The sequence below is a fragment of the Rhineura floridana genome, chromosome 10, assembly GCF_030035675.1.
Source record: "Rhineura floridana isolate rRhiFlo1 chromosome 10, rRhiFlo1.hap2, whole genome shotgun sequence".
Taxonomy (NCBI): Eukaryota; Metazoa; Chordata; class Lepidosauria; order Squamata; family Rhineuridae; genus Rhineura; species Rhineura floridana.
Window position 1 is genome coordinate 81,493,566 of NC_084489.1, and position 23,831 is coordinate 81,517,396.

The window sequence follows — 23,831 nt, forward strand, 5'->3', positions numbered from 1 at the left end:
CCTGCGCTCGTGACAATTTTCTCAAGGAAAGTGACCTCCCAATAGCGGGACATGAAATATTCATTGCATGTTACTTTAACTGTCTGAGCGCACCATCTGCGGGGTGTCAGACAGGAGATGGCCTTTGCAGGCCAGATTCTTTTTTTTTTAATTGAAGGAACAGACACCCAAACAGTTTTGTTGGTGAACCCTGCAAGAGAGAGAGAACAAGATCATCAAAACAGCTGCTTTGAGGACATTTCCTCTGCTGTCCACTGGGAGGAACTGTAAATCTATCGCCTAATCTCTAGGGGCTAATTTAAGAGCAGCTGCAGAGCCAATCATCTTTCTGTGCAGGTGATCGTTGTGTAAACACGGCTAGACTGCACGACACGTTTTATGTATTTCAGAAAAGTTTAATGTTTAACCTTCCCAGTGCAATCAGGTGCTTCCTCCTCCTGCTAATGCAAATTTAAATAAAAAGCCAAGAGAGACTTTAAAAAAAACAACACACACATGTTGGGGGGGAGGGACAGCAAGCAAGCGCACAATTCCGGATGATACCAAAAAAAAAAAATCGCCCAATAATCTCACAGGGAGTGGCAGGTGGTTAAAATCCTCAATTGTATCAGGGATTCTTACAGAAACAAGCATAGCTCTGCGGCCCGCTAACTGTGACTGGAAATCTGGGGTGTCCCGAATCCAAATCTCACCTCTGCTGTGAACTTGCTAGATAGCACTAAGCAATCTGCTCTGCCTGATTCCCCCCTCCCACTTCCTCCAAATAGGCAGAAAACCACATGGCAAGTGCTTGAGAGCCAGATATAGTGGTTAGAGGTTTGGACAAGGACCTGGGAGACCAGAGTTCAAATCCCCACTCGGCCATAAAGGTCACTGGGTGACCATGGAGTGCTCACTCTCTCTCAGCCTAACCTACTTTGCAGGGCTGTTATGAGGAGAAAACAGCAAGCAGTGTAGGATCCGAACCCACGCCTCTACAACTCAAGTCTACGCCCTGGGCCAGACTGACCCATACGGTTAGAAGGGGGAGCCAATTACTCAGGGATCTGACGATCTTACTGCCCTGCCCATCAATCTCAATTGAAAATCCGTTTGGACATATGCACTGCTTACATCAATATATCCAATTAAGTAAGGACTGATGGATTATTCTGTGTTCTGATTCCTTATATTTGCCATATACACGGAGAAAGGAAAAAGAGGCAATGTGGCGTGAACAGGGAGGCTGTGTTGCACACTCCCCACTTTAAAAAGGAGGAATTAAAACTCTATCACAATAAGCTTAATTCTGGACCAATATGACTCCTGTGTTTTTTTTAAAAAAAAACAATAAACATGCAAAAATGAGTTTCTGGCTTATTTTGCACCATTATTTTATTTATTTATTTATTTATTACATTTCTACCCCGCCTTTCTTTGTTCATGAAACCCAAGGCGGCTTACATATAGTTCCCAGGCGGTCTCCCATCCAGGCACTGACCAGACCTGACCCTGCTTAGCTTCAGCAGGATGCTGGCCTCATCTGCCTTCAGACCATAGCCTGGGACCATTGTCCTGAACTAGGTGGCAAGAGGAAGGGGCACAGAAATAATCCCCTCCGCTTGCTATCCAGCCTCACAGCTATGTCCACAAAAGTTTCTAAGGGTTTTTTTAAAAAAAAAACTATGCTTCCATGCGCTCAGCCAGATTCACGGCAGAAATGCAGGATCCTCTCCTGTTAGAGGGTTTTTTTAAAAAAACCCTCTACCAAGCCGAAAGTTGGAAGCTACCTTACACAGAGCCAAGACATTTAGTCCCTCTAGCTCAGTACTGTCTACTCTGTGTGGCAGCAGCTCTCCAAGGTTTCAGGCAGGTGAGCTTCCCAGCCTTACCTGCCGGGGATTGAACCTGCGACCCTCTGCATGCAAAGTGGATGCTTTACCACTTCACAGTGGCCCTTTCCCAGGAACAGAGAGGAGCAAAGGGTTTCCCCATGTTCCACTGCCAAAATGGAAATAAAGCCAACTGTTGGAAGAGGAGCGGAGAGATCCACCCCTCCTCCATCACCCACTTGCTCCCCTGCATGGAATTCCTGATCGCCAACAGAGCCCAGGCAAGTGGATACGTACAGGGCTCCTAAAGTCACCACTGCTGGAGCCTCAAATTTCACCAAATGCAGGCTTGAAAAGTAGCCACACGGGTCATCTCCATAGCTACATGGGCCAAAACAACAACAAAAACACTTTTACATCTTTTTTGCAATGTTCCACCCTGCCTCCTAGCCCAACCAAACTCCTGTGGCTTGATGCCAAGATCAGCAGGATCCCCCCTCACATACCCCCATCCTAGGCTCACAAACCAAATGGCAAAAAGATGCAAACCGGCTCGCTCTGCCATCGTCTGCATGCCCTGTTTCAGCCAGTTTGGGATCAAGCTTTCCATTATTTGGGGCTGTGAATTCCAGGACAATCGCAAAGCAAACCCAGCATGCCCACCAGCTGCGGCTCAGCACCTGCTGCGGCTCTGCAAATAGCATGCAAATTAAATGCATGAAGCCCAAATACGCAGAGGAGCTGCAGATTCAACAACTTACAGGACATGTCTTGCGTCGCCCCTCTGTTCTGAATTATGCCCCTCTGACACACGCGCCATAAGAATACCTTTTGGAACTGTGAACATTCCAGGTGGGCAATGATATTTCCAATCAGAGAGGGTGTGGTTTTTTACAACAAAAATTAGTATAAATAAAACACCAAAATGGCTCTCCCTCTGCTATGAATAATGGTGCATGCTTAGCTTAGAGCAGTTTAGCTTAAGCTGGCAATTTACTGAATTCAATTAAACAGAGATACGCCGGGGTCAAACAAATCCAAGTGTATCCATAAGACACGTCTGTGCTGGTTCAGCCAGATCGATCTGGAATCCATTTACTTAAAAACTGGCACAACTCTTCCCTTATATTAAATAATGAAGGCCCCCTCCCAAGGTTCTCTGGGGAGAGGAATGAAACGCAACAGCTGTTCAGGAATCTTCAAGTGGAGGATTAAAAATGTAGTATCTATAGTGACCAGTTTTCAACTCTTCCCGCCCCCTGGTCCTTGAAGCTTACCTTCATTTAAGTTACAACACCCTTGATCCTTCCCAATAATAATAAAAGAATCAGTTATCAGCAATAGCTTATATGCAATGCCTACACGATTTGAGTATAAGCTGTGCAATGCTTACACAGCTACATTTCCAACTAAATCCCCACCCCCCAAAATATGGATTTCCCCCCCACTTAAAACCAAGGGGGCTTTTTTTAAAAAAGGAGGAGGAGAAGGATACTTTTCTGTAACTTTTCACAAGATTCATGAAACAGGCAAATGCCTAAGAAAATGGCCTTGGGTTGACATGATGGATTGTTTGGATCTGTTTTTTTTAATATTTTTTCTAAACTAGAGATGGAACACCTTCCCCCTGCAAAAGTTGTTGGAATACAGTTGTCACTGAAGCCCAACAACATCTGGAGGGCCAGAAGTTCCCCATTCATGTTATAAACACTTCTTGTAATGCATCCTTCCCAAGAGTGTGAAGGCTAGAAGGGGGCTCTCCACCGCAGGTGCCAGTAGTGGCTGTTGGAACCAGTGACTACTACAGGTATGTCAAGGCTTCTGCACTTGTGATGCCCAATTAAGAGGTAAAACATGTGACCCAGCCCCCAAACTGGGGCACCAGAGATTTCACTTTGATTTTTGCCAGGTTATCCAAAGGGTTCTCCCTATCAGCCAGTTGGTGTTTCTACCCTGGTTTTGTTCAGTAATTTCAATATATACATATACACATTACCAAGGTAGAGTGGGGACTGAAGAGGAAAATTAAGCCAAACATTTGTTAATATTATTAGACTTGAGCAGTTACAGTCATCCCTCTTCCCTTTAATTGTTTGCAATGCCCCCTCCACAACAAGCAAAGGAACAGAAAGTTCATTGTTACTGCACAGAAGCCAGAACGCAAAAAGAAAGACTCTTTTTTGTTGCAAGACTTCCAAAACATTTGGAGATTGCAGCAGGTTTGCAAACGTCGCCTAAGTGGGCATTTGAAGCAAAATAGTCCCAGCAGTCCCGGACAAGATTTACTGATTAAAACTATTGCCTTTCATCGGAAGAGTAGCAGATAGCATTTCTGCAGGATGTAGGTGCAGTCCGTAGAGGACCTGAATGGAAAATGCAAAACTGGAAGCCATTAGGAAAAAGAGGTTGCTGCAAGCCTGAGATGAGGAGAGTTAGAAAATGTTAAATTAGCACTTTGTGTATTTTGCTGAATAAACTGGAACGTCCATAACTGAATTCCGCTTGTATTCAATGAGCTAGTTATTATTATTATTTTTTAAAGTGTGCGCCTAAAGCTAATTTGTCGGTACTTAATAGCTCATTTTAGAAACAATTAAAAAAATCACTCGGCTTGAATTAACATGCTATGTTCTCTAGCCAACACTGAAAAGAATTCCTCAAAATGCAGTCGTCTCATCCAGCAGAGATGAATTGTCCTTATCTGCTCTAGGATATATTTCTATGAAGAGCAGTAGACAAGTATCTCCAAAGCTCTTCCGGGCCTTGCCTAGCTTACTTTTTGACCTTCACTTCTTTTTTACATCTGCAACCTACCAGGCTAGGTTCACAATGCTAATATTGATGTACAAAGCCTATACAGCTTGGGACCAGAATGCCTAAAAGTCAACCTCATCTGTTACATGCCCAGTTGATTGCTATGTTCTGTCGAAAAGGGCATCCTGCAGACACCATCCTGTCAGGAGGTCTGTTGGAATTGGGCCTTTAGTGTGGCAGCACCTGCCCTTTGGAACTCCCTCCCACTGCATATCAGACAGGCACCATCTCTATTGACATATTGCCGCCTGCTAAAAACGTTACTCTCTCTACAACAAGCCTTCTAAAATCTTTATCCCAGTTAGTATCTGTCTTGGAATTGAACTGAATTGATTTTATGTATTTGCTGGTGTTTTAAACCGTTTAACTTTTTTTTACATTTGTTTTCATATGTATGCAATTGCTTTAACAGTTTTTATATAGGTAAACCTTTTATATGTGTTATTATGTTGTAAATCGCTTTGGGGTGCCTCCTGGGAAACAACTGATAAATGAAATAAGAAATAAAAGAACTCAGCTCTTGGAGTTTTGCCGTTTCACACCCTAATTCACACTCTTTCCCAAAAAGTTTTTGCAAATTGCTTGATATCAGAAGCTGCCACAACCTTCTGCATGGCAGCTTGCCAGACTGACAGCAACACATAGGACCCAAGGGAGAAACAAAGCATTTTGTGCCAATTACATTAGAGCCAGCATAGCGTAGCGGTTAAAGTGCTTGACTAGAAACACACAGGTTCAAATCTCCATTCAGCCACAAAGATGACTGGAGGGCCCTGGGCAACTCTCTCTCTCATACACACTCTCTCTCAGCCTAACCTACCTCCCAGGGTTGTTGTGCAGATAAAAAAAATGAGATGGTTGAACCATGTACGCCACCTCGAGCTCCGTGGAGAACAAGGTGCGATTCAAAAGTAACAAAAAAGTAATACTTACGGGTGAAATCGGAGTTCAGGGCCAAGCTGGGCTTGATGCCTCCTCCCCGCGAGTTCTCTTCGTCTGACTCCCAGCCTGAAGAAGCTGAAGACGCCGAGGAGAAAGGGGAGCAGGAAGAGGAGGAGGAATAGGGGGCGTCGTCTTCCAGTTCATCGTATTTTCTTTTTAACACCCCCGTCATGGTTAGCGAGAGGTTTTCATATAACTGTTGGGGGAGAACAGAGAAAGGAAAAAGAACCATGAACAATTTGGGTCACTGGGGACAATGCTCTCCAGCAAAGCCCAGCCACAGAAAGAGAGTCTCATCTTGCTTGTCACCATGTACCATGGCTGGTTTTCAAATGGTGTTGCAGCAAACCCTGGCGTTCCTTTAGAACAATCTCCCCCAACTGGGGCCCTCCGGATGCGGTGGGACTCCAACTCCCAGCATCCCATGACATGATGGCCACATACCCGGATGACTTTAAAAAGAGGAGTAGGCAAATCCATGGAAGATAAGGCTATCGGTGGCTACTAGCCCCACAATGGCTATGTCCTACTCTCACTATCGGAGGCAGCATGCCTCAGAATACCAGCTGTTGGGAATCACATGGGCAAAGAGGGCGCTCTTGCGCACAGGTCCTGCTGGGGGGCTTCCCAGAAGAGGCATCTGGCTGGCCAGCACGAGACCACAATGTTGGACTAGACGGGCCTTTGTTCTGATCCGAAAGGGCTCTTCTAAGGTTCTTATCCCCGGCCATTGGACATGCTTGCTGGGGCTGATGGGATTTGGGGTCCAACAACGTCTAGAGGGCACTAAGTTGGAAAGGCTGCCTTGGAAGCTTTTGGAGGGGTCCTCAACTGAGAAGGTCAATAGCAGCAGTCAGCCTTCCCTGAAAGACAGCATACCCACCAGCAATTTCCCCCCCTCCAGTGCAACATCAGAGGGCAACAGTGAAGCTCAACAGGACTAGCTTGCTGTATATTGGCCATTTCCCCCTTCTTAACATGCCCCAGAATCTTCAGCAACGTTCAGGAGCCCCTTGGCGGTGCAGACAAGGCAGAAAGCGCTGCTTGTAGCAACATTTGAAAGCCCATGATTTAAGAGAGATACAGCCAGGCTTTTCTCAAACACGTCTTCCAGCCAAAAAACGTAGACTTCCCCAATAAAAGAATCTCACTAGCTCCAAAGCCATTTAGATGGCGCTTCTTGGTCAGCTGTTTTAAAAGATCCCCCCGATCTCAAAGTACCTTTGGAGGAAGTTCTGGGATTTACAGCAGCCAGAAGCAGCAGCCAGAGGGGCCCCCACCGACGGACCCAAGGAAAACACAAACGGTTCAAATGCCACTTTTTTACTAATAATTTCTGAAGCTCTTGAGGGGGCAGGATTGTCATCCAGTTGTGCCTTGAACAACGGGGACACTGTTGCACCCATTTCACGGATGGCATAACCGAGGTTGAGCACTAGCAGCAAACTGACCAAAACACCGGTGGCAAAGGGGTACAATTGGAAGGTAGCCATTATCAACATATGAAGCGACTTCGTGCCAGCTCAACCTATTTGTCCATCTAGGCCAGTATTCTCTACTCTTGACGGGTAGCGGCTCTCCAAGGTCGTGGGCAGAGGCCCTTCCCCCTCATCTGCTACATGATTTTTTAAAAACTGCAGATGTTGGGGATCAAACCTCCCGCATGCAAGGCATGTTCTCTGCTGGTGAGCTACAGAGACAGGCAGCCCATTACTTCACAAGGGAGCTGCAAGAGTGAGTGAGTGAGTGAGTGAGTGAGTGAGTGAATAGAGGAAACACTGTTGCTGCTCTGCCCTAACCCATACAATCCAAACGAAAGCACTGATAGTGGGACAATTAAATCAGAGAAAGGGTCTTGAATTGGTAACCTGAAGAAAAGCCTAACCCAGCCTTCCCCAACCAGTTACCCTTCCAGATGATGCTTGCCTACAACCCCCATCAGTCCCAGCCAGCGTGGCTAACCAACAGGGATGATAGGAGGCATACTCTGGCAGCATCTGGAGGACCAGAGGTTGCAGAAAGCCTCCCTCTCTCAAGGCTGGGATCCAACAAGCTATATCAAGCAACTTAGAACCATAGAATGGTAGAAGTGGAAGGGGCCTATGTGGTCATCGAGTCCAACCCCCGCTCAGTACAAGAATCCAACTAAAAGCATCCCTGACAGGTGGCTGTCCAGCTGCCTCTGGAATGCCTCCAGTGTTGGAGAGCCCACCACCTCCCTAGGTCGTTGGTTCCATTGTCTTACTGCTCTAACAGTTAGGAAGTATTTATTTATTTATTTATGTCCCCCCCTTCCTCCCAGCACTTAAAAACACGTTAAAACATCATAAAAACAGACCTTAAAATACATTAAAACAAAACAACGTTAAAAACATTTTAAAAAAAGCTTTAAAAAGCATCTTTTTTAAAAGAGTTAAAAACATATTATTAAAAAACCCACATATTAACAGCAATTCTAACACAGATGCAGACTGGAATAGGTCTCAACTTAAAAGTTTTTCCCCTGATGTTCAGCCGAAATCTTGCTTCCTGAAACTTGAGCCCATTATTCCATGTCCTGCACTTTGGGATGATCAAGAAAATATCCTGGCCCACCTCTGTGTGACAACCTTTCAAGTACCTGAACAGTGCTTCTCTAAAAGCAAACAAAGGCAATTTCTTGCTATCCCAAGGGTGGGAAATAGCCATCTTCGCTACACAAGAAGAGCCCTGCTGGATCAGGCGAACGGCCTGTCTAGTCCAGCATCCTGTTCTCACAGTGGCCAACCAGATGCCCATTATGGAAAGCCGGAAAGCAGGATCTGAGCACAACAGCACTCACCCTGGTTGCGATTCCTGGCAGCTGGTACTAAGAGGCATAGTGCCTCTGACAGTGAAGGGAGAACACAGCCATTGTGACTACTACCCATGGATGGAAATGGATGAGAGCCAGGATCCAAAGAGCAGGTCGGCCAGGTCTGTGTGCCCCAAAGGGCATGAACCACAAATTACTTCCGAGCCAGCTCCACAGATTCAAAACTGCCATGCAATAAACGGGGTGCAAAGAGGTGGGCCAATGTTCAACAAAGAAAACAGAAAAGCCCCCTTTGGAAGAAATCCAATTACCCTCTACAAGTTGAATGTTCGTATGTCCTAATATCACCCTTGCAAAAGGAGGGAGGCAAAGCCAGAACATAAATGGAGTACAACATGTTCCTCTGTAACAAAGCCTTGCGTCTGGCTTCCGTTTGCCAGGGCTATGCCTTTAACTCTGTCCCTTTCGACGCGGCTGCAGCATCAGCTCATACCAATTAAGCAAAGACACTTTGCAGGAAAAGGCTGCAAGCAGCAGGGCCCTTGAGGAAAAAGGCCGCCTCTCACATGTTTAAAAAAACCAAGATCTGAGCACAGGAACAAACTGCTACAAAAACTGCAAGGGGGGGGGATATATCTGCCTCCTGCTCCTCGGCCACCCTGGGTGAGATGCCTCCTGTTTCCCATTAGGACAGCCTTTAGGACAGCCTCCCCCAACCTGCCTCCCTGCAGATGCTTTGGACTATAACTCCCACCTGCCCCAGCCAACACGGAGAGCAGCTGGGTGACGACGGCTGCCTTAGCACAACAGGGCAAAAGAAAGCTGAAGTCAACCGGCTGGCGTTTGGATTGCCGCATTCTTTTTCAACTGTCCAAACAAACAAAAAACCCACAACCCTTTTGGATTATATCTATATATTTTTTTGTACTGTAGCTCCTTTGGAACAAATTCCACGAACTGAGAAGACAGAGTGTTCCCATGCAAATTGCCCCAGCTCAACAGTAAAAGCAAAAAAGCTTTTGCCGATGCCGGCCAAAACGCAATCCCTCCCCCTCTTGCTTTTTCTTCAGAGTTTCCCCCATGAAGTTTGTATGGGTGCAAACTCCTGATTTCCAGACTGTCACCTCCCAAAAGGTCTATTGCAGGGGCAGCCCACAGGTGGCATCTGGCCCTCAAGGCAATTTTACCTGCCCCCCCCATGCCAAACACTTGTTTGTCGTTCCCAGTTTCCCAAGGAAAACAAGCAAACCTGCATGTGAATTTCATAGATATGTGATTGTATTACTACCACATCTATATTCAGGAAAGGCAAAGCAAACAACCGTTCATCTGCCTCTCCCAGAGAATCTTCCATGGAGCGCATTCTTCCCCCAGCACCACAGTCTTAACCCACAGCTGCAGGGCTGGCTGCTGGTGGCTCCATGTCAGTGGGTTGGATGTGGCTCTATCCATTTCACTGTGTGGCACCTTCTGTCCCAGAGTGCTTCAACCTTGCCCTCCCCATATTGTTAGACTACAACTCCCACGATCCCCAGCCAGCTAAGCCAGTGGCCACGGATGATGGGAACTGTAGCCCGACAACACCCGGTGGGAGGCCCCATATTGAAGAACACTGTCACCTTTCCAAACGCCCAGATCAGAGCCAGAGGGCAGGCGAGGCTGCCAGGCCAGCTTTTGCTAGCTGAGATGCCACCAGCAGCACATTACAGCAAATGACACAACTGTGCTGCACAACGTTCATTGGCAGGAGTGGAGGTGGGTGGTGCTGCCCCAGTCGCTTGGCCCGTCCATTTTAAGACAGCAAGCTCCACCCACATTGTGACGCATCTTCTGACCATTTAGCGCACAAGGAAGAGTTACGGCTGGGATGGACACCACGTTCATTCGGCGGTTGTTATTAACCTGACCACAGTCAACCTCACAACAATCAAGACCCAGTTCCTGACTCGCAAAGGGCCCAAAGTTTCTGGCTAGCCTTGAGTGGAAGGCTGGTGATTTCTTGGATTGCTGTTGGAACATCATCCAACAGTGTCCACTGAAGTACGGTGGGAAGGTGGAGGAACTCCACTCCTCTGCCCAAGTAATCTGGGTGAGCAATCCTTTAACAGCAAAAAAATTTCAGACTCCAGTAGGGATTCTTCTTCACCCTCCCACCGAAACATCAAAAGTGCCTCTTGCGAAGCTTACTGTTTGTTTATTTGAGCCTGGCTGGAGAATAAAACGAGACATCAGAAGTAGGCTCTTACTCACAGGGTGACTCAGAGCAGAGCTGCTCACACCCGTTCATCCACACCTGGCAACAAAAATAAATAACTAACTAAATAAATAAAGGGAATGTCAAGTTACGAGGATTAAAACATCCCAGCGGGCGCAGATCCGAGAATGTCTTTTCCCCCACAGGAAGACGCCATATGGGAGAACCAGCCTCCTGGCTTCAAAAGTCCCAGGCCAGACAAAGGATCTTGAGGAAGGAGGGGTAAACTCCCCATCCATTGGCAGCTAGTGGCTCCAGTATCAGTGGGGCGGTAGAACCTGCTCTGGGTTTTAGTCCAAACTTTCGACACCTTGACAGCTCACTGAAAGTTTGGACTAAAACCCAGAGCAGATTCCACTGCGCCACTGACATGGAGCCACCAGTTGACGCTGCCTCCTCCCCCGTGGTTCATTACAGTGGATGCTCAGTTCCGAGGTAGCTTTGGAAGGCACGGGTGTTTTGAAGTGACCAAATGCTCGCCTTGGAGAACTTGAGGCTTTCTTTCACAGGGAAAGCTTCTTGGCATTTCACCAGATCTGTCCTTGGGCCACCCTCAATTACCAGACGCCAGCCCAAATTGATGTGCACCCATTCTTCTCGGAAAGAGCACCAGAGCAAAATCTTGTCTGCGCATGCAACAGAATAAGGGGGTACAAGGGACTGTGTAAGCTCAGACTGCTGAGTAGGGTGTGGGAAGAGAATATTTTATTTATTTTATTTAATATTTACATTTATGCAAAAAAAAAAAAATCCCTGCAAGTGAAGAACTAGTACAGCAAGGAGGCAGGTGCTAACCCTGGCTCAGTGGTATCTTTCTACTTGCAAGGAACTGTGTGTGCTTTATGTAGGGAAAGGATGCCTCCCCTTACCCTGCCTGCTGTCTGAAGTGGCACAGTCCATTCCATGGCCTCGTTCTGATGCACATGTAGACGGATCACCACATACCAACACTCAAAACCACCCCCGATTTTTTTTAAAGAAAGAAAATCTGTGTGAGGCGCTTGTTGAGCCTTGCAGATGCGTCATACACAACACAAACGTGATACATTTGCTCTTGCCTTCAAAAACCCTGTACAAAAGGCTGGTTAGAGTACCGTCTTTGGATGACAGGCATTTAAAAGGTTAAATATGTTATATACCTGTTTTTCCAAAGGCCTGGTTTGGCTGCAACAAAAATTAAACATTCACTCTAAGCCGGCAGATCAATTTTGCGGATCCTAGAGAAGGAAGCCGGCTCCTTTCAACTGCTTTGCAGCATGCATTTTGTGGTGTGCATCCGTGATTTTCACATTAAGGCAGCATTTCTCCATCTTTCTTCAACTTCACCCCCCAAATTGACTCTAGATTCTGCCTTCCCCCACCCCCCAAGCCCAGGAAGCATGATCTGCTCCTCAGGGGAAAGCATGCAACGGAGATCCTTTCACGCTCATGACACACAAGAGCCTGAGTGGTGTAGCAGTTCAAGCATTGGGACTAATGCCCACTCAGCCATGAAGCTCACTGGCCAACCTTGGGCCAGTCCCTGGCGAGCCTACCTACCATCACCACCCTGATTTCCTTCGAGAAAAGGTGAAGTATCAATGTAGTAGCACTGGTAGGTGGGATGTAAATGTTATAAAATCACATTATTAACAGTATTACTAACTTCTTATCATCACTAACATCACTATTATTATTAAATGTAGTTTCCTGCTGGCACATGCAACTATCACTGGGCCGAGAAGCCACCTCTAACGCCCTTGAAAGAGCTGGTATTAAATCTCCAACCCTCTCCTAAATCCACCACCACAGGAATATTTTCAGAGCAAAGCAGCAACTTTCCTGCAGTGCCATTCTTCTCAAATCAGGCATGGCTGTGGCCAATTTATTTATTTATTTGTTACATTTATTACCCCGCCTTTCTTTTCATGATAGAAACCCAAGGCGGCTTACATGTAGTTCCCAGGCGGTCTCCCATCCAGGCACTGACCAGACCTGACCCTGCTTAGCTTCAGCAGGGAGCTGGCCATAGGTGCCTTCAGACCATAGCCTGGTAATTTACAAAGCACCTCTGCTAGTAGGCATTCAACCCACCCAGTTCTCAGTTTGGGGGAAGGCTTCTCTGGTTCAAGGGCAGCTCTTCACCAGGAATTTCATGCCACTCGTTCCCATTCCGTGTCCAATGGGGCTTACTCCCTGGTAAGTACATTTAGGATTGTAAGCCAAGGCAGCCTTCTCTCAGCTGACCTGCTGGACTCTTAGTTGATGTAGCCTGGGAGTTCCCAATCTTCATTCAGATGGCCCATCGCATGCCTGTGGATTTACGGTCAAAGACGGGAGACAACATATCCACTGCCTTAAATATTCGGACTGATATTCAATCACATTTTAATTGCTTCTCTTCTTTCTTACACTGTATTTTATGGCATTGCTATTTGAAGTCTATGGAATACAATAATATAGAATAGATAAGAAATAAAGGACGCAATAAAATGCAATTAAAAATCGTACAGCATCACAGCACGTTACAATTGCTACAACAGGCAGAAATATTCATTAAGTGCTCTGCCTGGACCCTCAGCAGTTTTCAAACGGTCCAAGGGGTTTGGAAATCGCCGATACAGCCTTTATATTACGTCAAAAACAAGATCCACCAAGAGCAAACCCTACCTGGGCATTTTGACCTTAATCCCAAACAGCATCAACACCTCATATCAATTCTGGCACGCATTTTTCCCAACACTGGCCTAAGGCCTTGGAAGCAGCCCATTCAGCCATGGTAGCACCCACAGAAACATGGCAGGTGAGGAACCAACACAGGAAGAATCTGACAGCAACGCCTCCTGCGCAAATCACATCAAAACAAATGGCCGGGGTGCAAGAGCATTGATGGCGCTTCCCTGCTCGTTCCAATGGGGCAGCTGTGCCTCTCAGCCTCTAACACCAGTGCTGGACAGACTTCAGACTTGCCAGATCTTTGTGTTTTTTTAAACGCAGAAGCCCAAGATCTACCAACCAGAGCCCAGGACAAAAAAAAAAAAGCAAAAAAAAGCACACAGATAGAATTAAAGAACAGGGTGCCTTTGAGCACGTTCTGAGCCTACAACGGAACTTAACTGACCTCGCAGTCTTTTTGCACAAAAGTACACACACACACACCAGGTTAGGTTTCTTCATTCCAACTTCCTAATTTAGGTTGGAAACAATTGCTTTGTGTTGCTACTGATAGACAACCAGAAATCAGAAACCCTTGCCCATCTACAGAAATCTACCTATTGATCCCAATCTATCTTCTGTCTGTAACTGTCATGGTTAGAAAAGAAGACAATTGCCTTTGGTGCACACACACACATGCCCGCACCATGAACACTCGATGAGCTGTAATTCAAAGAAATGTGGACATTACCCCATCATCTGGCAGGACTTTTGACATCTCACTGAACGTCTAGGATGTCGCGAGTTGCCTGCGGCCTTCCACGACACATTAAACCTAGTGACCAATGTTCAGCCCCCCGGGCTTTCCATTTGCTTGCTCTCAGATGGTGTAACTGTGGCAGAGGGATGATCTGGAATAGGGCTGCTGTGCAGACAATCAGAGAGTCAAACCAGGAAGAACTTGAACAGCCACATCAAACCTTTGCCTGGCTGAATGTTTGCGTTCAACTGGCCCAGCCCTAGATATTTTATTGGGCCACACAGCACAAAGTCACGTTCCAACAATGCAATAGGAACACCCAATTGCACACCGCAATTCACCGCCATCCCCCCCCCGTGGCCCACCTCGCACTGCTCGTGAGGACCCCACAACACTCCTCAGAGGCGTTTCAGGGGAGCAAATGGGAAACCCTCCTATATTACTTATTTGGGGCCTGTACACTACATGTGTTAATCATTCAGCTGGAGTGCAGCACACATCCAAAATGTAAAGTGTGGATGCAACATGTTTGCACATGTGTGATCATCATGTACAATGGTCAGGGAACAGCCAGTGGCTGTCAGGTGTGCATGTGGAGACAAAGCTAGTTTTGTCTCCGCGTGATGTGCAAAGAGATCCTCTGTTAACACAACTGCCAATGGCCAAAGTGAATGATGATTTGGGCATCATTCTGCCCAAGCCACCATGCCATCCGTGCCCTTTAATCCATGTCTGAATCCAGAACTAAGGCTACTCAGGAGGGGAGGAAAGGTACTCTGCACATGGTCAGACATGCTCTCTCTTTAGTTTCTCCAGATGGTCCAGGGCTGATGCACTACTTCTAGCGTAGGCAAGGAATATTGCTTTAACGATGAGAAGAAAAGAGCTTTTAAAAACTATTCCCTCTCCAGAAGGAACAGACAGAGAGAGAAAAGCAGCACTTAAGAGGGGGGAAAGTGCTCTCCATTATTTTATTGCACTGTCGATACAATATGCACAGATCAAGCAATCCTTTATTCTTAATTAATGGGGGGAAAGCTTTTAGTGGAATTTTTTTCCCCAACCCCCAAAAACGCATCAATCCCATTGTCTATTTTCAACCCCTGGCTTTATTCGTTTAAACTGGAACGGTGCCCAGGTAAAGTTTCCACAAGCACAACTTCGCACAGAATGGAAGCAATGAGGAAGTGCAAATTAGGTGCTCCCCCCACCCCACCCTCCTTCACCCTTCCTTCTGGTATAATGCACACAACAGGAGGACATTCATGCATTTATCACACCACACACACACCACATGCCCATGCAAAAATGCACAATGAAGGCTGGGATGGGATATAGCATCAATGGCAGGGCGAGAGAGCCTGCGCTCAGCCAGCATGGCCAACTGTCACGGACAAGGGGAGCTGCAGTCTAACAAGACCTGAAGGGCATCATGTTGGGTCCTCCTGGTCTAAGGTGAAAAGAGGAGGAAGCTCCTCTCAGCCAGGAATTCCCCAGGCAGCTTCAAAGGAGGGCTGCCAGCTTCTAGCCCACCACTGATCTACAATTTGCAAATTGTAACACTGAGCTACCTTACAGGGTTGTTGTAAGGACTGCCCAGATAACATGTGTGAATTGCTTTGAATGTTCAGGAAAAGCACTGCATAAATCCCAACACTGTAAGTTATATATTAGGTGCAGAATGAGGAGGCGGGTGTACAACAGAGCATGCATAGCCCTAAGGCTCCAGTTGCTTCAGATTTGAACCAGAATAACCAGATCAGAATTCTGGCCCAGGGCAAACTAAATTCCCCCCTGCAAGCTTTGAGGGCTCCTAAATCATCTGGGTGCCCAGCCAACAAAATGTGGAAGCTAAGTCTGAGTTCAGTCCGAGGAAGGACATCAGATTTAATTGCAGCTAATGCCAAAGATCCAGATTTTCATACAGGCCATGAATGCAGACGGAAGAATAAAACTACATAAAAACAACAACAGCACTCCTGCTCAAGAGAGCTCACCGGGGCCCCAGGCAACGGAACCCTTGCAGTGGCTTCCAGCCAAAGTAAGCCCAGCCCAGAAGAACCGTCCCCCATTTTGGCAACCAATATGGATGGCCTGCAAAGAGGATTAGACAAATTAGTGGAGGATAAGGCCATCATCAATGGCTACCAGCCATGATGGCTCAATTGTACCTCCACTCTCAGAGGCAGTATAGTGCTGTATAACAGTTGCTGAGAATCACAAGGGGGGAGAGTTCTGCAGTTGCACTCCAGTCCTGCTTGCAGGCTTCCCTTGGGCATGTGGCTGGCCACTGTGAGAGATGGGTCTTTGTCCTGACCCAGCTCTTACGTTCATTTCCTACCTACCACTCTTGGAAAGGAAGTTTTAAATGGAGTTTTAAAAATCCAAAGTCTCTTGTGGGTGCAAAGTTCTCACTCCCAGAGGAGGTGGGCTGCTATCACTCTGCATGATCCATTGCTCTGGCTTTCCAATCAGCCTCATCTGGGAACACAATTCTGCCTCATCCCATCTGCACCAGGAGAGATTGAATGATCCAGTAACACCTGAGGAAACACCCAGAACTGCTGTTCATATAAAAACAAACTGGCCACTGGCTCTTCTGAAGACAGGTAGACCTTACTCTGCCATACTCTAGACTGAATCATCTGGAGTTAAAGGGGGATAGCCAACATTAATCATTACTCAGAGGAGACCCACTGAGATCAATGCGCTTGTCTACTGACCTCAGTGGTCCACTCCAAGTAGGGCATGGTTGGATAACACCCTATGAGTGCCTTCAATTTTAATTCAGAGCAAACAAAAAACATTTATGAAACATTTGGACAATGCTGGTCATTAAAAAAAGAAGGTAAAATGGGGTGGTGTAGAGTAGAAGAAATGAACATTATACAGAAGTTATCTGAAACAAAATGATAAATCCCTCGAGAAGCAGCCAGAAGAGGCATTTTGTCCTGGGCTTCAACTTCTTACTCATCCCTTTGACCAAGAAGAGGCACCCCCCAAAATGGCTTTTCTTCTTCTTCCTTTTGTTATCGTTAACAACATCACAGAGCGGATCAAGCCCACAAGAATTCCTCTTTGGCACAGCTGACCCTGCCCTATCCTGGGAATACTTTCTAACAAATATTCAGCCCAGATATGCATTCCACTCCGATTTGAACATCCAGCTTTCAAAAGAGGGGTGGAGGTTGTGGCACACAAAGGGAAAGATTTTGGAGAGGGGGGTGCTGAGCACAAGCCGCTAACTCTCCTGGAAAGCGCTAAAGTGTGCAGGGAGGCATGGGGGGGAGGTTAAAGGGAGAGACGCCCTTGCTGCCCTCCTCCTCCACCGATGTGTCAAGAGAAAATATTTTGGAGTAGGATTGCTTTAGGGTGGCTTCTAATCTGTTTAAGCCACTCAAAAGAGGGAAGCACCCTGTAACGCAAGATAGAAATAAAACCTTCACAGGGAAGCCTGCAGCCCTGAGAAATACAGCAGCACCACCCTGCATGCATAAAAAGCCTCCCCCCATCTCAAGGAAAATTTGAGCAAAGCCACCTCTCCCTCCCCCTCCCCCCCAAGATTAGGTGCCAGAGGTTTAAAGTTGTTGGTAGGGCTAAGTAGTAAGAGAAAAGGAAATATGCTTTCCCAGAGGGAAATTGCAATTCTGTATCAAGTAGAGTGGATACAAGCTCAAAACCAGCCATTCACCTATGGTGAATATGCTTATTTTTAGAGAAGGGAGAGGAACGGTGGAGGGCCCAGAGTGAAGCTGCATCCCGAACCCCCAGAAATGTGATGACTTTTGATATTTCGCTACTTGTTGCCCCCATACTTCCACGCTTCTCCCTGTGTAGCCATAAGGGCTAGAAACTTGTCAGAGGGCACTGAGATTCTCAGGACTCAAACCGAAACCAAATTCTGGAACTAGCAGGGAATCACAGACAAGTCCAAGCCATCTAAAAAATGGTAAATAAATATGAAAGTATCCGATTATTATCAGAATCATCATCTCTACCATACATTTCTCCCACCTTTCCTCCAAGGAGCTGAAGATAGTGTCCGCGAGTCTCCCCATTTTATCCTCACAACAACCCCGCGAGGTAGGTTAGGCTGAGGACAGTGATTAGCTCAAGGTCACCCAATGAGTTTCATGGCCGAGTGGGGATTCGAACCCTGATCTCCCAGGTCCCAGTCTGACACTCTAACCACTACACCATGCTGGCTCTCAAGCACTTGCAGCAATGGGCTGGGAGGGAGAAGAGAAAGTTGCATGTCATTTCCTGTGGGAGTGGGTAAAGCATGCCCTCCAGCAAGGTGCTTTGTCCCACAGTAAAACCCACCTGCAATGGCCCCATCAACTTATTATTATTATTATTATTATTAACAACTTCATTTCTAAACCGCACCATCAACAAAGATCCCTTTTAAGTTCACGGTTTTGCTCCCAAACCTCAAAGCTGTTTCAGCTCAAATGCCAAGTGAATGAAAAATGGTGCCTCTAAGCACGTGCAGAGTGCCTTTCCCTTCACTGCTGAGCAACCACATCCCACGCCTCTGGTATTAGGGGCCAGAGGTTCGCCCTACAGAAAGTGACTGAGCTTCAGGCTCCTGTTCCCCCCCCTCCCCAACCCTTTGAAGGATACAGCTCCTGCCAGGCTTGGCTGCCTCAATTTATGAAAGGTCATTGTTTGTAAAAAGTGAAGCTCAGGACATTTGGCTGGAGATCTTCCTTGGCCCTCGAGTGCCAGGCTGAGCACTGGCATTTGTCAATAAGAGCCACAATGCAACAGAGCGGCCCTCCCAATGCTAAACGTGCAGGCCGCCAAGTCTGCAGCAGCCTTTTCCAAAACTGGTTTCAAGCCTGCCGAGCGGATGCCAAGCACGTGGGCTCTCAGATTGGGCAAAAGATGATTTAGAGTGGAGCCCTACCCTGAGAAAACAAGTGATCGGAGCCGACGGCACCAAAACACACGCCTGCGTCTCCCCAGTCTTCAAGCTGTTAACACCCACCTACATGGGAGTTATTTTCAGATTCCACTGCCGTAAATAACAGCGCTCAGTTTCCTGAAAAAAAGGGGGGGGCCTTTCAAGACATACTCCAAGAAAACGTGCGGAGGATTCAGACAATTCTCTCTCGAGGGCGGGCTGCTTCTGAGTTCACGTACAAGATCTAGACAACTGACATATTTCAAGGGGGTGGGCTGCAGCTCAGGAGCAGGGGACATGCTTTGCATGCAGAATGTCCCCTGGTTCCTTGGACACAGGCAATGTGAAATCTCTCTCCCTGCCTGGGGAGGTGCCACCAATTGCAGACAGTACTGGCTAGATGAGTGTTTCATTTCACCTGGGAGAAGGCATCTTTCTAGGTTCAGGGCAGAGTTTTTTCCCTAGTCTACTGGCTCTGGAAATACACTAGGATTGGCAGCCAGAAAACTGTCAGTTAAATCCAGCCTCCTACGGCTGGTCAAACGAGAGGTGAGGAGAAAGTGGCATCTGGGGCAACCCTATCTGCAAGCTGTGCATTTGGGGGTTCGGGGGGAGGAGGTGTGGATGCTGCCCCCCCAACACCTCTCTCATTTCTCAAAACCAGCCTGCCCCACAACTAGATAAGCAACGTTCCAGTGCCTAGCAACCACCTTCAACAACCTTGCAATTTAGCCCACAAAACAATGCCTGACTTCTCCAATTTGCAAAGAAAGCTTCCTTTCCTGGTTACTTGGAGACAATGCCGACTTGCCATAGGTGAGCACGGGAGAGGTTATTTACAAGCTTCTCTAGAAAAGCCCTGTTGCATTCATAAACCGATAGTTCATTTTAAAAAAATGCTTTCTGACACACTGCACACCTAGAAATGTGATGCTGGTGCCCAGAAGATATGTAATATTTTTTTCCAGCCCTGAAATACACACTGGAGCCACACACATTTTCCCAGAAAAAGAAGAGAAACTGAATAATTTTGGTGCTTTCCTTTAAAATGTTCCAAGCTACTTCATATAGTACATTGTAGTAGTATATGAAGTTTGTAAAAGGGGGGGGATTTCCAGAGCACTTAAGTTATTTCCCTCCTTACGCTCTCTGTATGCTGTGGTTTCCCTATGTGGGCATCCCAGGGAAAACACCGTAAATGATTGTAAAGAAATTGTGAAATTCAAGATTGGACACAGGATGACTTTAAGGAAGGGATTCAACAGCTTGCTTCAAGGAACAGTAAAATGGGATTATTGCTCTTTCAAGCCATTCAGTAAAAAAAAATAATCTTAAACTGGTTATAAGGTTTCATAATCTCTCTACTGCTAAAAATAGACCCGGAGCCTGCCACAGGACAGCAAAGGCTAGGAAACACACACGCACACACACATATTTCACATCCCAGAATAAAAAGCATGAATCAGCTGCAAGCACAGACTGGCAAGGCAATCCCACCCGCCCACCCGTCCCAGCCAGCAAGCGCAAGCAGCATTTTGTCCAATTGTTGAGTCCTCAGAGGGCCCCGTCCGGAACACACACATCACAAGACACGAGAGCACGCTAATGGGCTCAGTTCAGCCACACGTGCCACAAACACAGGGCACAATCCACCAGAGGGCCTCCAGGCACAAGCCCCACCAAGGTGAGCAGGAGTTGGCACTACCACACCAGTCTACTTGGAAGGGCAAAAGGACATCTATCATCTGAACATCATTAGAACAAACCAACAGGGCACATGCCTAGGCAGAGAGCCAGCATGGTGTCGTGGCCAGAGTCTTAAGACTTTGGCCTGGGAAAGCAGAGTTGAAATCCCCAACTCAGCCTTCATGTAGTTCACTGGGCCACTCTGGGACAGTCACCCACCTAACTCACAGGGCTGTTGAGAGGATGACCTAGGGTAACCCCCAGACTGCAGAAAGGATGGGGTATAAATATTAAGCTGGATGGTACATTGCACAACTTCTGTGTGTGTGTATGTGTGTGTGTTTCAAATAAAGTTAGGAATTGCAAAAAAAAAAAGTAACAAAACACTCTTCTGATTGGTTGGGGAAAGCACAGATCACCTCCAGGTGACCAGTAAGCAGCATTTTTACTTTACCAAATAAACTCCTCTTTTATGCCCTCCCTACACCCTGTTTGAAGGCTGTGCTAATCTAATCATCATCTCTGAAAGCCTCACAATCATTGAACAGTCTTAACATGCCATACAATCTTCATGTCATTTTAAAACTTGCTCCCTGGATTGGGAACACTCAAACAAATCTTGCTACAAATTCTCAAGCTTGCCTCTCCAATCGCAGGCACTGCAATCAATCTCCTTCTGCTCAAACCCTACCAAACAAACCAAAACCCTGGGAACTTCAGGACCCTACAGGAAAGCACAGGACTTGTTATCAGGATCAGAATTCAACTTCCTTTGAATCCCAGCTCTCATTAAAACAGGAAAAGAAGTTTCTAGTGCTAATGGAGGCATTGCCCAGTGAAATCTCGGAAAGGATTTTATTCATGCATTTCCAGTAGCCAGCGCTGTCTGTCTTCACACTCTTCTTCCCCCCACCCTTTGAATAACTGAAGTAGAATAAATTATGCAAAGAGAGTATATGTTAATTTGCTTTCACTTACATAATTCATACAGGTTACGGGATTCAGCTTCTCTTGCTGTCGGACTTAATACGAAGCTTAAAGGCGGAATCAACACGGGCGACAGGCAAAGCTCTCCCAATCTAGATACCTCAGTTTCCCCAAAGCAGGCTGCAGGAACCACAAGGTCCAAACAAAAGCATTTCAGGCAACAGAGAGGAATGTTTGACAAAATCTCCAATTGGGGTGGGGAGGAGGTTGAGTATTCGGCAGGCTCGCGTGGGAATAATTCCTCACCAGGCCTGCCCAAACTTCATACGCAAAGGGTTCAGCCTACAGCTTGGTCTGCTTCGATTTCCTCTGTCAAGGAGCCAGTTCCCCAGCACCTACAAGCCAGGGCCCTCACACCCTGCCAAGCATGCAGCTGCCTGTAGCAGCTCCTGGACCCTACACTTACTGCATCTCAGGCCAGATAGCCTCCTTCCATCCCTCTCAGCAGTTTCACCAACATCACCCTTCTTGGCTACTCATCCTCCACCTGTAGTGGGTTCCCCCACTCCCACCCCAGCCATCAGAATATGGAGCAACCTGCATGGCTGAAACAAGCAGGAGAGCCAAGAGCTATTACAATCAGCCAGAGGCTTCTGTTTACACAGGAAGAGAAAGAGGGCGGGAATGGTTTGTAGGTTCCTGTGTAAATCAACCCTCAAGATTATAGGTAAAGGTAGACTGCCATGTTAAATATGCTGGCAGTAAAAACAACTGATTTGGTTGGTAATTTTTTAAAATAAAGATTCAACTGGAGTGTTGCATACTAAAAGCAAGGGAAAAAACCTGCCCTCGGTGTCTAGGCAAATCCCCTATTTGATTACACCTGAATAATGCAGAGCAGGTTACCTTGTTTGTCCTCTGGAGGGTACACTCTGTTTTACCTTTTAGTTTTACATATAGGTGTGTGAGCCCTCCTGCTCTTAATAATGCAAAAGACTGGGTCCGACAGTCTACGTGCTGAATGCCAGAATTAAGCTGCTGAGTCTGGATGGGCTTAACTTACAGTTACTTTGCTTCACACACCCCCACCCCACAAAGAGCAGGAGGATTGGGGGGGCAGTGTAAGAAACTGAACCATCCGTATCATAAAATACACGCAATCGATCACTGCATCTCTACAGATTTACAGTAAAAGGCAATGAACATTTTTACTGAGTCTGACTTGAGCACAGGTCACAAGAGGCAGGAAAGGAACGAGGGACGGCTTAATAATGCATAGAGTTACTCTTTTATGCAAGAGGCGGAACAGGAAAGCTAGTGTAGTGGTGCTAAAGAGTTCAAGCCATGAACCCCGGAAGCCTCCAGGCTGAATCTTACCCCTGCTATGGATTTCCTATGGTCTCAAGGCAAGCTGCCCTCTTGCTCTCTCTCACCCATAGCCCTCCTCTGATAATACGGGGAGAACAATAATATTGACTGCTACTACTGGCCTGCCTCACAGGGTTGTGGTGAGAATTGACAAGACAACACAAATTAGGCGCTTTAAATACTCTAACGCCATGGTTAGCACATATCCTGCTATTTTAACATGGGCAATCTTGATCTCACACCCTGCTACCAGCAATGTGGAGGAGAGAGAAAGGAATTTCAGTGCCCAAATAGGAAATTCCAAGAATTGCACTAATCACCACCAAAAAAAAAAAAAAATTAAGACGCACTACTCATCAGGAAATTCTTACTGAAGCAAGGTTAGCATACATTACAAAGCAATTCCAGTTAGGACTGCATTACTTGCAACCTATGAAGTCAATGACAGCCCACATCATCCATGAAGAAGCCTCCTGGTTTTGCAGCTTTTATCTACAACCCCCCCCGAAAAAAAACCCTGGGGAGGAGGGTGGCTGTCAGCACCTGTAAAGGGAGGGGGCATTATTAGGCCACATTCACACTATACATTTATTCCACTATTATTCCACTTTAAACAGTCATGGCTTCCCCCAAAGAATCCTAGGAAGTGTAGTTTGTGAAGGGTTGTTAAGTGACTCCCTGTTCCCCTCACAGGGCGACAATTCCCAGAGTGGTTTAACAGTCAGTCCCTCTTCCCAGAGAACTAGGGGGACAGGAGTATCCTAGCAACTCGCAGCACCATTCACAAACTACACTTCCCAGGATTCTCAGGTGCGGGAGGGGGGAGGAGACATGCCTGTTTAAAGTGGGATAAATGCATAGTGTGAATGTGGTCTTAGTAGGCTCTGCAAGAGGTAGTCGGTCAGCAACCGTGAAATTGTAAAGCAAAAGAT

General features: G+C 46.7%; 1 protein-coding gene across 1 annotated transcript in view; it reads right to left on the bottom strand.

The window, feature by feature from the left end:
• The window catches only part of CSRNP1 (cysteine and serine rich nuclear protein 1), a 38,266-nt gene that overhangs the window by 8,799 nt on the left and 5,636 nt on the right, over nucleotides 1–23,831 (bottom strand). The window contains exon 2 of the mRNA XM_061586730.1: nucleotides 5,559–5,763. Coding sequence (XP_061442714.1) covers nucleotides 5,559–5,739 — 181 coding nt within the window. The 5' untranslated portion in view covers nucleotides 5,740–5,763. The remainder of the gene's footprint in view (nucleotides 1–5,558; nucleotides 5,764–23,831) is intronic.